Source organism: Chiloscyllium punctatum, chromosome 9 (assembly GCF_047496795.1).
Source record: "Chiloscyllium punctatum isolate Juve2018m chromosome 9, sChiPun1.3, whole genome shotgun sequence".
Classification (NCBI taxonomy): domain Eukaryota; kingdom Metazoa; phylum Chordata; class Chondrichthyes; order Orectolobiformes; family Hemiscylliidae; genus Chiloscyllium; species Chiloscyllium punctatum.
The window spans coordinates 80,607,798-80,623,099 of NC_092747.1; the positions used below are offsets into that span (position 1 = coordinate 80,607,798).

The window sequence follows — 15,302 nt, forward strand, 5'->3', positions numbered from 1 at the left end:
CAGTTGAAAACATGGGTAATTTACTGATGGTGTTTAATAGATGAAAAACAAATTACAAGTGATTTAGTGGTGAGAAACAAAACTCAGCTGTGTGTAAGAGCATTTCTAAGCGTAGAAAAAAAATTAACAAGTTTGTTTTAACAGCTTCTTTGTGGTGTAATGGTACTGTCCTGACCTCTGAACCAGGAGACCTGCATTCAAGTCCCAACTGTTCCAGTGGTATGTAATGACACATCTGAACAGGTTGATTAAAAATATCTAAGAGTTGGGTTTAAGCGCCTTTGGGTGCAGTTGTAGTATCTCTACCTCTGAACCAGGAAGCGAAGGGAAGCATAGAAACTGGCAATTGTACTGAATTATAATTTAACAATATCAATTTCTACATATCAAAAATAAAAAGCTTCAGTCTTCCCCAGAGGACAGTTGACTTCTGGACAGAGGAAGGACTCAAAAGAGAAAGCTGGAAACTGGTGTTTGTGCTAAACTACACTCATGTAAATAAAACTCTTGGAAATCTCTGAAAGCCTTTTGCTGAATAATTCACAAACACAGGAAGCCAGTAAAGTCATGCCCACAACTCAGTAATTAAATACCTGTCTGTAAAAGGGGGAATGTATTGGCATCTACATCAAATGGACTCCAACAGTACAAGAAGGTGGCTCAAGCCCATCTTATATGTTTCAATTAAGTCACCTCTAACTCTCCTAGACTCGACAGAATATCAGCCTAATTTGTCGAGACTTGCGTCATTAAGGCAATCTGCTCATTCCAGGCATTAAACCAGTAAATTCCACTGAACTGCTTCCAATAAATTCATATCCTTCCATGACCAGTACTGTACAAAGTATTCCAGTTGTAGTCTCGCCAGTGATTAATATAACTGAAGCACAATCTCCTTACTCATACATTCAATTCTCCTCACAATAAACAAAATCATTCCATTAGCTTTCCTGATTAGTTGTTGTACGTGCACACTAACTCTCTGCAATTTAGTCAAAATGGATTCAACAAATGCTGACCCAGCCAGTGCCACCCCATTCTGCGAGCATATAAAAAGAAGCGATGAGGATTTTTTTTATACAAAGAGGGGTAATGATTTGGAAGTCACTACACAAGGGGATGGAAGTAAAAAATAATCAATGCTCTGAAAAGGAAAGTTGGTACGCAGTTGAAGAAAATATACATGTAGGGGTACAGGTATCAAGCACAGGAGCGGGACTGACTGGATTGTACTACAGAGTTATGGGCACAGACTTGGATGGCTAAATGGCCTCCTGTACTGCAAAAGGATTACCCTGGTTTAAGTAAATTGACTCAAATGCTATTTAATTTGCAGTTTACTGCTATAAACAAGCAATTTATGAGATAACGACTCAACCAGAATATTAACACAATGTCATTCCTCACAGTGGCAGAAGGGACCTGCAAATACTTCACCTTTTCAAAGGCAATTCCGAGAGTTTGGGTCTGCAGTTCATGAACACTTTCAGCTTCATATTGATCACCTGATGCAAGACCTGAATGATAAACAAATACTGTCAATTTTCATGAAGTTCATTTTGTGACATGCAAAATCAATAGATCAAATTAGAATCATAGCTCCATACTTTGTCCAGAAAAAAGAAAAATTGTTGTCTACCTACTTGCATTTTATGAAATTTTGCAATAGACTATCAGTTACATAGCCCACAAAAGGTTCTCATCCACTTTTGGATTCTATCAGCTATTTATGTTGTAAAGTTCTTTACAGTCATAAAGAGCTGATCTGAACATTAACAACTGAAAGGCTTGACTGACCAGTAAGACATTTCTTGATCAATCTGTTCAGACTATACAACACACCTCTGAAGCAGGTGGACTTGATATTAGGCCTTCTGGCCATGCTTGGCCTCACCTACCCTGTCAATCTCCCGTGCTACTGTGTTTCACCAGACCATTCTTAACTTTGGAGCTGTATTTGACCTCATACTCATTTCATCAACAAGATACCCACTTTGAAGTCTCATGCACTGGGTTCAGCCCAGGGTTCAGTTCAAAAGTTAAATATTGGATCAACATGATCCTTTTGAATGGTGGGTCAGATTGAGCAGCCAAATGGCCTACTCCTGTCTATTTCTACTGGTCTATTAAATGAATTCATGAATTCTCATCTACTGCTGAAATCCTCACTCAGGCCTTCGCTGCCTCTGGACAAGACCATTGTAATGCTCTCCTGACCGGCACATCACGCTCACCCACCATATTCTCCCATCCACTCCCGCACACCACCAAAGTGCATCAGTTTAAGTTCATCCAAAACTCTATGTCTACTACATAACTTGCATCAAAAGCATCCATTCTTCACCCTTTTACTCACTGATTCACATTAGATTTTAGTCTGACCAATGCCTCAATTAAAATTCCCAGCCTTGCTTTCAAATAGACCTTCCACATCTCTGAATTACCTCCAGCTCTACAACCTTGGCAAGACAGGAGACTTTTTAAATGGAGTGATTTTCACCATGTGGAACACTGTCTCTAAAAGGCTGATGGGAGGAAATTCAATGATAGAAACTTCACAAAGGTAAAAGGAATTAGATAAATCCTTGAATGGGGAAGTATCAATGTTTTGGGCAAAGCCTATGGGTGTGTTTTATGTGGATAGCTCAAAGACCAGGCATAATAGTTCACATGGCTTCCTGTTGTGTTATAAGATTTTAAACACCGCAGCTGGAGAAGTGCAGTGAAAATAGAATCTGTCAGAGGCAAGTTGCCTTTTCAACTAACAATAATCCCCTTGCCCCATTACTCCCACAATACACCTTCTCAAAAATGATGCATTCTTCAATCCTGTTCACACTTGAGAAAATAACACATTAAACCTGTACAGACCCCTAGAATACCAAATGAATAACTGAGCATGAATTAAGTACTCATCTTTATTAAAAGCTCTTAAAGGTGAAGATGAAACATAATATTTTTCCCTCAAATTAGTTTCCCCTAGGTGTGTAAATGTGTAGTTTGTCCTCACTTTGAGGGTGCAACTTAATTATGCAATTGGATCAATTATTGTCTGAGATGTTCCAGTGGTGTTTTGCAAAAACAAGACAGCTTATCGGACTTCAGAATGAAGAGTAAGTTCTGTCATCTCCCTCGTGTTCACTAGGCCCTACCATGTCAGTCTGGTTCACCGAAGAATATGCTTGATTTCTACTATTCTTAAAGTTTGAATGCACAAAAGGAGCAGAAATAAGCCATTCCAACCTTCCAGCCTGCTCAGTTATTCTTTAAAATAATGGCTGATCTGTTTGTGGTCCGAACACCACGTTCCCATTTACTCCTGATAATCTTTGATTCCCTTAACTAAGAAGAATCAATCTATCTCTATCTTGAAAATATTCAATGACCATGACTCCGCAGCCTTCTGAGGCTGAGACTTCCAAAGTTGTATACCATTCTGGAAAAATCCGCTCATTTCTATTCTACAAATATGACCCTTAAATTTTAAAACAGTGTCTCCTAGTTCCCGACTGACCAAGGGAAACATCCTTTCCACATCCACCTTGTCAAAATTATTTAGAATTGTATAAACTTCTTGACACCATTTGTTCTTCTAAACTCTAAATTCAAAACAAGCCTTCTCCAATGTTCCTCAAAAGACAACCCAAATACTTAAGGTATCAATCTAGTAAACCTCTTCTGAACAGTCTCCAATGCATCTACATATTTTCTTAACTAAAGAGACCCACACCACACATAGTATTCAGGACGTGTACACCCTGTAAAATTGAAGTATAACATCCTCATGTTCAATTTCTCTTGTAATAAAGGATAGGATCCCATTAGACTTCTTAATTCTGTGCTGCACCTGCATACAAACATTTTGTGACTCATGTACCAAAACAATTAATTCCCTCTGTACCATCGAAGTCTGAAGCTTTCTCTGTTAAACTAATACTCTGCTTTTTATTCTTCATGCAAAAGTGAACAACTTTACTTTTTCGCACATTATACTCCGTCTTCGGTCTAATAACCAAATTATGTCATCTCCACAACATACTTTGGCATGAGGAATTCTATTTCTTAGTCTTTCCAACCTATTTTTATTTCTTCCATAGATTTATGCACTATACTTTCAGAACCCTCATCTCAGTTGTGGTCAGTTGTCCCATGATGTTGAGGAATGTTACAGAAATATTGACATTTCTTTTCATGAGCAGGGATAAAAACTCAAAATTGGGAGCAAGTTTAAACCTAGCTGGAGTCTGCAGTTCACAAAATGCAGAGCTGGAACACAGTATCAATGCAGCCAGGCCTTATACAATCAACTATCTTCCAAAACAGGCAAGCCTGGAAATGCCTGGTCAAATGTTAACAGTCACATTGTTTCAGAACAAAACTGTTGTTTACTTCTGTAGGAAGTCCACTTTGTTAGAAGAATGCTGTGCACACTTAGTGGGAGCCAGCTCAGTAGGAGGCCAGAGGCATAGCATGGCAAGGTCAGCATTTGATAGCTGAAGGTTCAAAACCATGTTCTGCAATCTCCAAGAATGGAAAATAGACATCTCATTGGACCTTCCTGCCCGATGCTAATATTGGACACAGGCCATAACATTTTCGAGAAGGTATGAAGAGAGGGAGAAGGGGTAACCTGAACCCCCCTCACACAGCCTCTCGGTTTATGCACCTTCTTCAATATTCCATTGAAGCATCTTAGACTGACAGCCAAGGTGCACAGCATCTCCAGCTCCTTGTACCTCATGGCAAGCATCATCAGACTGACCAGACTAAGCTGACTGCCTTGGTGAGATGGTCCGAAGACCAGAATTAGACAAAAGAGGAAGCCCAAACTGACAACTGGAAATCCTGAAACATTAGCCAACTCTCAAAGTCTGGAGAACATTCTCTCCTTTTGAACAGATCACACCAGTATTTTCAGACAAACAGTTCAAACATATCAGTGGGGTCTAATTTGGATAAACTGTAAGAAATCCTCATAAACACGTGTTCAAGGTAGATAGCTAGGGTAGATTTGAGACTGTTTACTTAGAGGTTTACTGAACAGACCTGTGAAAAGTTTTGTTTATTTTTATTTATTTTGTGGGATATGGGTATCGCTGGCTGGCCAGCACTTATTGCCCCCCGTCCCTAGTTGCCCTTGAGAAGGTGATCTTCTTGAACTGCTGCAGTCCACCAGCTCTGGGCTGACCCACAATGCTATTAGGGAGGGAATCCCAGCAACAGTGAAGGAATGGCGATCTCTTCATATCCAACTGCCGCCGCGACATTGGCTGCCTCTACCTGTCCACCCTTCTCACCCACTGCAACCTCTCACCATCACAACGCGCAGCCCTCCACTCCCTCCGCTCCAACCCCAACCTCACCATCAAACCGGCAGACAAGGGAGGTGCAGTAGTAGTTTGGCGCACTGACCTTTACACCGCTGAAGCTAGACGACAACCCGCGGACACCTCCTCCTACTGCCCCCTTGACCATGACCCCACCTCCCACCACCAAACCATCATCTCCCAGACCATCCATAACTTCATCACCTCAGGAGATCTCCCATCCACCGCCTCCAACCTCATAGTCCCACAACCCCGCACCGCCCGTTACTACTTCCTGCCCAAAATCCACAAAACCGACTGCCCCGGCCGACCCATTGTCTTAGCCTGCTCCTGCCCGTTGAACTCTTCTCTTCATACCTCAACACGGTCCTGTCCCCCTTAGTCCAAGAACTCCCCACCTACGTTCGGAACACCACCCAAGCCCTCCACCTCCTCCATGATTTTCGGTTCCCGGCCCCCAACGCCTCATCTTCATGATGGAATCCAGTCCCTATACACATCCATCTCCCATCATGAAGGCCTCTTCCTCTCCCGCCGACCCAACCAGTACCCTTCCACTGACACCCTCCTTCAACTGACTGAACTGGTCCTCACTCTTAACAACTTCTCCTTCCAATCTTCCCATTTCTTCCAGACCAAAGGAGTAGCCATGGGCACCCGCATGGGCCCCAGCTATGCCTGCCTCTTCATTGGCTATGTGGAACAGTCCATCTTCCACAACTACACTGGCACCACGCCGCACCTTTTCCTCCGCTTCATCGATGATTGTATTGGCGCTACGTCATGCTCCCACAAGGAGGTTGAACAGTTCACCCACTTTACTAACACCTTCCACCCCAACCTCAAATTTACCTGGACTGTCTCAGACTCCTCCGTCCCCTTCCTAGACCTCTCCATTTCTATCTCGGGCGATCGACTCAAAACAGACATTTACTACAAACCAACCGACTCCCACAACTACCTAGATTACACCTCCTTCCACCCTGCCCCCTGTAAAAATGCCATACCATATTCCCAATTCCTTCGCCTCTGCTGCATCTGGTCCCAGGAGGACCAATTCCAATACCGAACAACCCAAATGGCCTCCTTCTTCAAAGACTGCAATTTCCCCTCCAACGTGGTCGACGACGCTCTCCACCGCATCTCCTCCACTTCCCGCACCTCCGCCCTTGAACCCCGCCCCTCCAATCGCCACCAGGACAGAACCCCACTGGTCCTCACCTTCCACCCCACCAACCTCTGGATACATCGTATCATCCTTCGTCATTTCCGCCACCTCCAAACAGACCCCACCACCAGGGATATATTTCCCTCCCCATCCCTATCAGCGTTCCGGAGAGACCACTCCCTCTGCGACTCCCTCGTCAGGTCCATACCCCCCACCAACCCAACCTCCACTCCCGGTACCTTCCTCTGCAACTGCAAGAAGTGCAAAACTTGTGCCCACACCTCCCCCCTCATCTCCCTCCAAGGCCCCAATGGATCCTTCCATATCCATCCCAAATTCACCTGCATCTCCACATACATCATTTACTGAATATGCTGCATCCGATGTGGTCTCCGCTACATTGGGGAGACAGGCTGCTTACTTGCGGAAAGTTTCTGGGTCACCCGCACCAACCAACCCAACCGCCCCGTGGCTGAACACTATAACTCCCCCTCCCACTCCGCCAAGGACATGCAGGTCCTTGGCCTCCTCCATTGCCAGACCCTGACCACACAACGCCTGGAGGAAGAGCGCCTAGGAACCCTCCAACCACATGGGATGAATGTAGATTTCTCCAGCTTCTTCATTTCCCCTCTCCCCACCTTATCTCAGTCCCAACCCCTGGATTCAGCATCACCCTCTTGACCTGCAATTTTCTTCCCGACCTCTCCACCCCCACCCCTTCTCCGGCCTATCACCCTCACCCTCACCTCCTTCCACCTATCGTATTCCCAGCGCTCCTCCCCCAAATTCCTTCCCCCGTACCTTTTATCTCAGCCAGCTTGGCACACCAGCCTCATTCCTGAAGAAAGGCTTATGCCCGAAATGTCGAAACTCCTGCTCCTCGGATGCTGCCTGGTCTGCTGTGTTTTTCCAGCACCACATTTTTCAACTCTGGTCTCCAGCATCTGCAGTCCTCACTTTCTCCTTCTACTTTGTGTATTAACTTTTGATGTGGCATCTTATCAAATCGGTATATCAACAGATTCCCACTTATTGATAGTGCATATCACTCTCTCAAAAAATTCTAATAGATTAGTTAAACATGATTTCACTTTCACAAAACGATGCTGACTCTTCCAAATTACCTTGAATTATTCCATGGGTGCATTATAAATCCTTTCATGGTCAATTCTAACACCTTCCCCGTGACAGATGTCAAGCTAACTAGCCTATAGTTTCCAGTCTGGATAGAATTTCCTCAAACCTAACAAACTTTGGAAAATCAACGCCAATTCATCTACTATCTCATTAGCAACCTCACTTTAAATCCCGGAATAAAGTCCAGCAGCACTGAGAGATCCTTATCTCTGCAACAAAAAAAAACCCAGAAGGTGACAAAAGAAATTTAGATTAGATTCCCTACAGTGTGGAAACAGGCTCTTCGGCCCAACCAGTCCAAACCGACTCTCTGAAGAGTAACCCACCCAGACCCATTTACCGTCTGATTAATGCATCTAACACTATGGGCAATTTAACATGACCAATTCACCTGACTTGCACATCTTTGGACTGTGGGAGGAAACCGGAGCACTCAGATCTAATCACAAATTCAGTGAAACTGCAAAGTCCAAATTGCAATTACTTTTCACAAATCAACAATTCTACCTAATTTTTGTCAATAAGGTAGCCAGTCATATGAAACGAAAACTGAAGTCTAAATGTGCTCATATCTGGAGAATGGTAGATTCAGGAACTATCCTACATTGTATTCTGCAGAATACATACCAACCTTTTTTCTTTTAATAATCCACACTGTCCGCCTATTCTGGATGCTTGTTCAAAATAAATTGAGAACAATGTGTGTTGTTGAATGAACATTTATATTCTCACCATTAGCAATGGGGCCATCCTTTGTGCCTCTCTGCTTAGTGGATCAAGAATGACCACCACTTCATAAAAGACTCCATCTTGAGGTTTTATTTTTACTACACTGCAGATCAAAAACAAACATTTTGACAATGTAGGTCAGTTAATGCTAGTAATACAACATAGTTGAAAAACAGAGCAGCAATTGAATCTGTTATTACCTCAACTGATCTTGAAGAAACTTGACATCTTTCCGAGATTCCATTTTTGGCATTGATGATAAAAGTGCATCTACCTTCATGAGCAAATCACTTCCACTAACAAAACAAAATGAAGATAATCAGTTCTTCCCCAGTTTTATTCCTATTCAGTTTGGTAATCAATATGTGTGGAATCAACAGCTGTCTGTAATGTCTTTAATCAACCCCTTATAAAAGACGATTTACTTGCTCAAAGTATTCTTAACGCTACATATATGGCTGGGATAAAGACTGAGATTTTGAAGATGGTCAGAATCCAAACAGGGAAATGTTATATCAAGTTAGAGTCATTCAGACACCCCCTTCTCTCTTAAACAATAGTAGTCTGAATGACAAAAGGAAATTCTAATACAGTGTGTTCACATTCCAAATGCATTTTATCATCATTTCTGGATGTAGATGTAAATGTAAATATACATGTAAATGGAAATGAGTTAGAAAGGACTTCCTGACACTTCAGAGACTGAAGCAGATTTTTTTAGGTTTAGAGAAAAATGAGGTGAGGATCAAAAATATTGCAAAATCTTTTAAATAAAATCCAAATGTTATGCAGAAATCTCCAGCAACTAAAGGAGCAAGAGAAGTTCCTTTAAACATTTAAATTAAAACAAAATACTTCAAAATGCTCACCCTGTTTCTCTTTCCACACTTGCTACCAGACCTACTGTGTTCCGCCAATGTTCTATAATTATATTAAATCAACACAAAGCTTTTCATAGTCTGGAAGGAGAGATCACATCTGGAGTGAGGCATAGCCCAAGTGAATATGCATTTTGGTAATTCTGGAGCAGTGTGGGAATAGAACTGGTAAAAGTTTATTTTCTTTAATTTTTAGAAAAGTTTAAAATTCGGTAGTCTAGTTAAAAGGTAGTTGACAGAGGAACAGTTATCAATGCATCACCTGAAACCTGAATTGGGCATCTATAGGTGTTAATTACGAGTGATGTTCAACTAGTGTGTGTCATCTTGGTTTACCTCAGCTCCATTTAAGAGGTCTGGTGAAAGTGTGTGACTAGTAAGACTTACACTAAAGAGAGATCTCATCTGGAGTGAGTACATATTTTGGAGCAGCCTGGGAATTCAGTGCTGAGGGGAACTTATGCTTTTTGCTTGCTTTTCTGGTTTGCAGTTTGTAAGGTTGTTAATAAGAGAAACTGAAGCGCAAGATCAGAGGCCCAGCACAAAGATTGAATTTAATAGGAAAGCCACATTGTGATGACACACAATTGAAGTCTTGGAGCAGAACCTGTAGGGAAAGAGTTTGCACTGAATGGTGAGTGATAAATTTACTGCTGAGTCTGTGAGGCCTACTCATTGGGAATCAGGGATGTGGAGTGGAGCCTGTGGGAGGAGCTTGATCTAGGTGGCGAGTAATTAAAAATTTTTTTAAAACTTCATTCTGAACAGAAAGAAACAATCAGGGTGACATTACAGGAAAACTGAGGTAATTGGCTGCTTAGGAGCCATCTTTCGGGACTGAGAAAGGAATATTGGGAGGGACACAAAGGGTATAAGTCCTTAGTTTTGTTGTTTGTAGTTTGATAGAGAAATCTAATTTGGTGAGTAGTGGGTAAGGTGGAGTAATTTGTTCCTAGTTTATTATATTGTTGGGTTAAAATCCTGAAACTTCCTTTCTAATGGCATTGTGGGTCTACCTATTGTTATGTATGTAGTGAAGGTGCTACCCCATGAAGAAAACTGATCAGGTGACCCAGAGGGGTGTAGCTTGGTACCAGTCTAGTCCGCATTGTGGAGATGTGAGCATCATCCATAAAATCCTCCTATTCAGATTTACCATTTGTCAAGAATGGCCACAAGGACTCAATATGTTGTACTCAAAAAACCCAGTGATGTAGTTGTAAGCAGCTGGGTCATATTGTTTGAAATTGCGGCATACAACCTCTATTCCTGATGAAGGGCTTTTGCCCGAAACGTCGATTTTCTTGCTCCTCAGATGCTGCCTGAACTGCTGAGCTTTTCCAGCACCACTCTAATCTAGAAACTGATTTCCAGCATCTGTAGCCCTTCTTTACCCTGTTTTTACCTGCATACAACCCAAACAAGAGAAGGAGAGTGCAAAAGAAACAACCATGAGGACAAGGCACAAGATGCACCCTGTAGCCAGGGAGTAGACTAGGCTGGTGTCAGCTGGGTCTACAAAAGAAGCAGAAGGCCCAGAGTCAGCAGAGTTTCAGTTAAATAGAATGGGAAGGGCTGTTATAAGTTGCAATGGGACATTGACAGGATGCAAAACTGGATAAGTGGCAGATGGAGTTCAACTTGGAAAAGTGTGAAGTGATTCATTTGTGAAAGGTCAATTTTGAACACAGATTACAGGGTTAAAGGCAGGATTCTTGCCAGTGTGAAGGAACAGAGTGATCTTGGGTCCATGTTCAGACATCCCTCAAAGTTGCCATCCAAGTTGATGGAGTTGTTGAGAAGGTGTATGGTAAGGCATATGGTATATTGGCTTTCATTAGCAAGGGGACTGAGTTTAAGAGCTGCAGGGCAAATGCTGTTGCTCAAGAGCATCCTGATTAGACTACATCTGGAATATTATGTACAATTCTGGTTGCCTAATTATAGGAAGGATATGGAAGCTTTAGAGAGGTTGCAGGAGCTAAGATTTTTTTCATTGAAGTGAAGAAGGGTGAAAGGTGACTTAATAGTGGTGTACAAGATGATCACAGGCATAGATTGAATGAATAGTCAAGACTTTTTCCCAGGGTGGAAATGTCTAACATGAGGGGGCATAATTTTTAAGTGTTTGGAGGAAGGTTTCGGGGAGATGTCAGAGGTAGGTTCTTTACAGAGAGAGTGGTGGTTGTGTGGAACGCACTGCCAGCAGTGGTAGTAGAGTCAGATACATTAGGGACATTTAGGCGATCCTTGGATAGGCACATAGATGATAGTAAAATGAAGGTAATGTAGGTTAGTTTTACCTCAGGGTAATGTAAACGTTTGGCACATCATCAAGGGCCGAAGGGCCTGTACTGTGCTGTACTGTTCTCTGTAAACATCCTGTTGTTATGGGCCGAAAACAATCACTTCTGGGTTCTTCCCAAAGTAGAAGAAAAGATAATAAAAATGGATGTTGATTTAGGTGCTGTGGTATACCTGATTTCTTAATTTGTCTACAGGGAGAAGTTAAGGGCACTACCATTGAAGCTAAGATTATATTACGAACATATCGTTACATTGGCTGTGTAGTGCTGAAAGTACAGCAGAATTGCCACTTTATATTGTTAAAAGGCAAATACTCAGAATTATTCAGATATTACAGAAGTTATGGTTAAACTGGGCTGTGGTTAATAAGCTGGTGGAATAAAACATTAATTTGCAAGCGATCCTATCAAGCACAAAGATGTGACCAGTAATGTGCCACAAGGATCAGTGCTGGGTGCACTGCTTTTCATCATTTGTATAAATGATTTTGATGTGAACCATAGGAGTTTTAGTTAGTAAGTTTGCAGATGACACCAAAATTGGAGGTGCAGTGGACAGCGAAGAAGGTTACCTCAGAGTACAACGGGATCTTGATCAGATGGGCCAATGGGCTGAGGAGTGGCAGATGGATTTTAATTTTAGATAAATTTGAGGTGCTGCATTTTGGAAAAGCAAATCAGAGCAGGACTTATACACTTAATGGTAAGGTCCTTAACAAAGAGACCTTGGAGTGCAGGTTCATAGTTCCTTGAAAGTAAAGTTGTAGGTTGATAGGATTGTGAAGAAGGCATTTGGTATGCTTTCGTTTATTGGACAAAGCATTGAGTGTAGGAGTTGGGAGGTCATGTTGCGGCTGTACAGGCTGTTGGCTAGGCGCTTTTATGTTGTGAAACTAGAAAGGGTTCAGAAAAGATTTACAAGGATGTTGCCAGGGTTGGAGGATTTGGAGGGAGAGGATAAATAGACTGGGACTGTTTTCCCTGGAGTGTTGGAGGCTGATGGGTGACCTTACAGAAGTTTATAAAATCATGAGGGACATGGATCAGATAAATAGACAAGGTCTTTTCCCTGGGATGGGGGAGTCCAGAACTAGAGGGCATAGGTTTAGAGTGAGAGGGGAAATATAAAAAAAGGGACCTAAGGGGAAACTTTTTCACACGTATGGAATGAGCTGTCCCAGGAAGTGATGGAAGCTGGTACAATTATAGCATTTAAAAGGCATCTAGATGGGTATATGAATAGGAAGGGTTTGGAGGGATATGGGCCAAATGCTGGCAAATGGGACTAGATTAGGTTATGATATCTGGTCGGCATAAACAAGTTGAACCAAAGGTTCTGTTTCTGTGCTGTACATTACCTCACTCTATGATTTTATGTCCTCAAAGGAACCATACAGAAAATCAAAGGAGTCAAAAATAAATTACAGCCGAAGCCAGTGGCTCATCCTCAGAGTCTGAAGGTGTTTCTGGTGCTGCATGTCATCTGGCCTAATGTGGAGGTGGAACTGGAACAGTTTGTGAATCTGGGAGTGCTGGAACCAGTAATCATTAGTGAAAGGGTCATTCCCATCATTTCCAGTCTTAAAATAAATGGCACTGAAAAATCGCCATGAAGGACAGTATCCAATCATGAAGTCAACCTTTATTTATACCTGCATCGTACATCCAGAAATCCTGACATTCCTCTTGAACAACACTGAACAAACCTACTGGCAAAGGTAGTGCTGTATCACTCTACCAAACAGTGGCTAATTAGCAATTTTGGAACATTTCTTCTAAACTTACCCAAACCTTGACCCCACCCACCAAACATCAAACCCTCATCTCCAAATCTTTCATTGACCTCATTTGCTTTGGAGATCTTCCCTCTACGTTCTCCAGACTCCTTGTCCCCAACACTGAAAGGCACAATAGTATCCCCTTCCCAACATGTGCAAAGAGAGTTATCATTTTAGTTGTTCCTATCCCATATAAAGATTGGGGAGGTGAAGGTGCAGATGACACCGATGTTAGGCAGCTGGTGGAACTACAATTCAATCATAAAATAGTGACATGTAAAGCTAGACTAGTGCTGACCTTGAAACTATTATTGATTGCCATAAGATAATCCCAGTCTGGCTCAATAATGACTGTGAAGGAAAGTAAATTGGCTTCGCCAGACCTACAATTAATTGGCCAGTGATACTAGTCCAGCAAGTTACCTAGCTGCAAAGTTTAAATAAAATGAATAAAAATGGAAGGACCACAAAGCTTCAATGAAGACATTACAAATAGCAACTACACACACGTTACTGCAAAGCCCTCCTTAATAACATCTGTGGCTTGGGCCAAAATTGAGACAGCTGCCTCATGGACTAGTCAAGCAACTGCCTCATGTAATCATTGAATCACATCTTATAATGACCCAGACACCGCGTCATCATCCCTGGGGTAGGTCCTGTCTTACTGTCCTATGACAGGACAGTTCTAACCGAAGTTGTAACACAGTAGTGTACCCCTGGGAGTTGTCAACATTGACTCCAATCTCATGGCACAAAGTCAAAATTGGCCAAGAGGCCTCTTGCTGATTACCACCTATCATCACACCTTACAACCAAATGTCAATTCATTAGCGTTCTTTGAAGAATTAATATATGTTGTGGATTAGGAAGAGCCTGTAGATATAACTGTACTTGAATTTCCAGAAGGCATTTGACAAAGTTCCACATAAAATGCTATTGAGAAAGTGAAAGCACATGGTGTAGGAATAGATAGAAGATTGGCCAGCTGGCTTGCAGAAAGTAGAGAGTATGCATAAATGTGTCTTATTCTGACTGACAGGATATGATGAGTGGATTCTCATAGGGATGTGCGCTGGGGTCTCAGCTTTCTACAATTGACATCAGTGACTTTAAACAGGGGAGTAATGGCATGGTCAGTACATTTGAAAATAATACTAAGGTAAGTAGAAAAGTATGCTGTGAAGACGGCATAGAATGTAGACATGTATTGACTTGAAGAGTGGAACTGGATATTGTGTTGTGAGTTTTGCAAGCATGGTCACATTGGTACAGTCAGTAATTTGTTGCGAACAGCTGGTAAGACATGCTTTTTGCTGCACGCCACCAGTCTTACAATCCTAGCATCACACTAGCTCAGAAATTCATTCACCACATTACTCAAACTTAAGAGATATCTTCCTCTTCACAGAAAATCTCAGATAAACTGGGTAGTTTTCTCGACTACAAGGGATGGCCTTCAACCTGTTCATGAGCTTGCATAATATACAGCAAGAAATTATTTGATTAGGGTAGCCTTTACCCTACCAGATAGTTATTTAGGAGGTTGCCAATAAGGCCAAGGTGCTTAGAACTTTAGGAGCCCCAATGCATATATTGACTAGCGAGAGTAGATTTAACCTTAAATGTGATTCTGTGATTGGAGAGCATTTAGTAACTAACCCTGAGTGCGCAAGCAATTATACTGACAATCAATATAGGATTGCCAGTCAAGCTGGTAATATGGTGATCTTTTAATAAAAAGGTCATGTTCTATGCAGACAGAAAGAACATGAACACATATTGCATCTGTTTCAACTCAACAAAGTTGATAACTGGTTTACTTGTCAGGGCAATGCACTGACCAAAGTCAACTTGTCTGCCTTAAAATTTAATTTTGTGTGAAAAACTTGCCGTGCACATTTCTTTTAAATATCCCCCACTGCACCTTGAATCTGTGTCTCCTAGTAATTTACCCCTCCAGCCTGGAAAAAAGC

General features: G+C 42.0%; 1 protein-coding gene across 2 annotated transcripts in view; it reads right to left on the minus strand.

Moving 5' to 3' along the window:
- uggt2 (UDP-glucose glycoprotein glucosyltransferase 2) overlaps positions 1-15,302 on the minus strand; it is a 381,083-nt gene that overhangs the window by 109,234 nt on the left and 256,547 nt on the right. For both annotated transcript variants that reach the window (XM_072577884.1, XM_072577883.1), the window contains exons 25-27: positions 8,565-8,660; positions 8,368-8,467; positions 1,438-1,517 (exon numbers count right to left, since the gene is read on the minus strand). In XM_072577884.1, the coding sequence (XP_072433985.1) occupies positions 1,438-1,517; positions 8,368-8,467; positions 8,565-8,660 (276 nt within the window). The remainder of the gene's footprint in view (positions 1-1,437; positions 1,518-8,367; positions 8,468-8,564; positions 8,661-15,302) is intronic.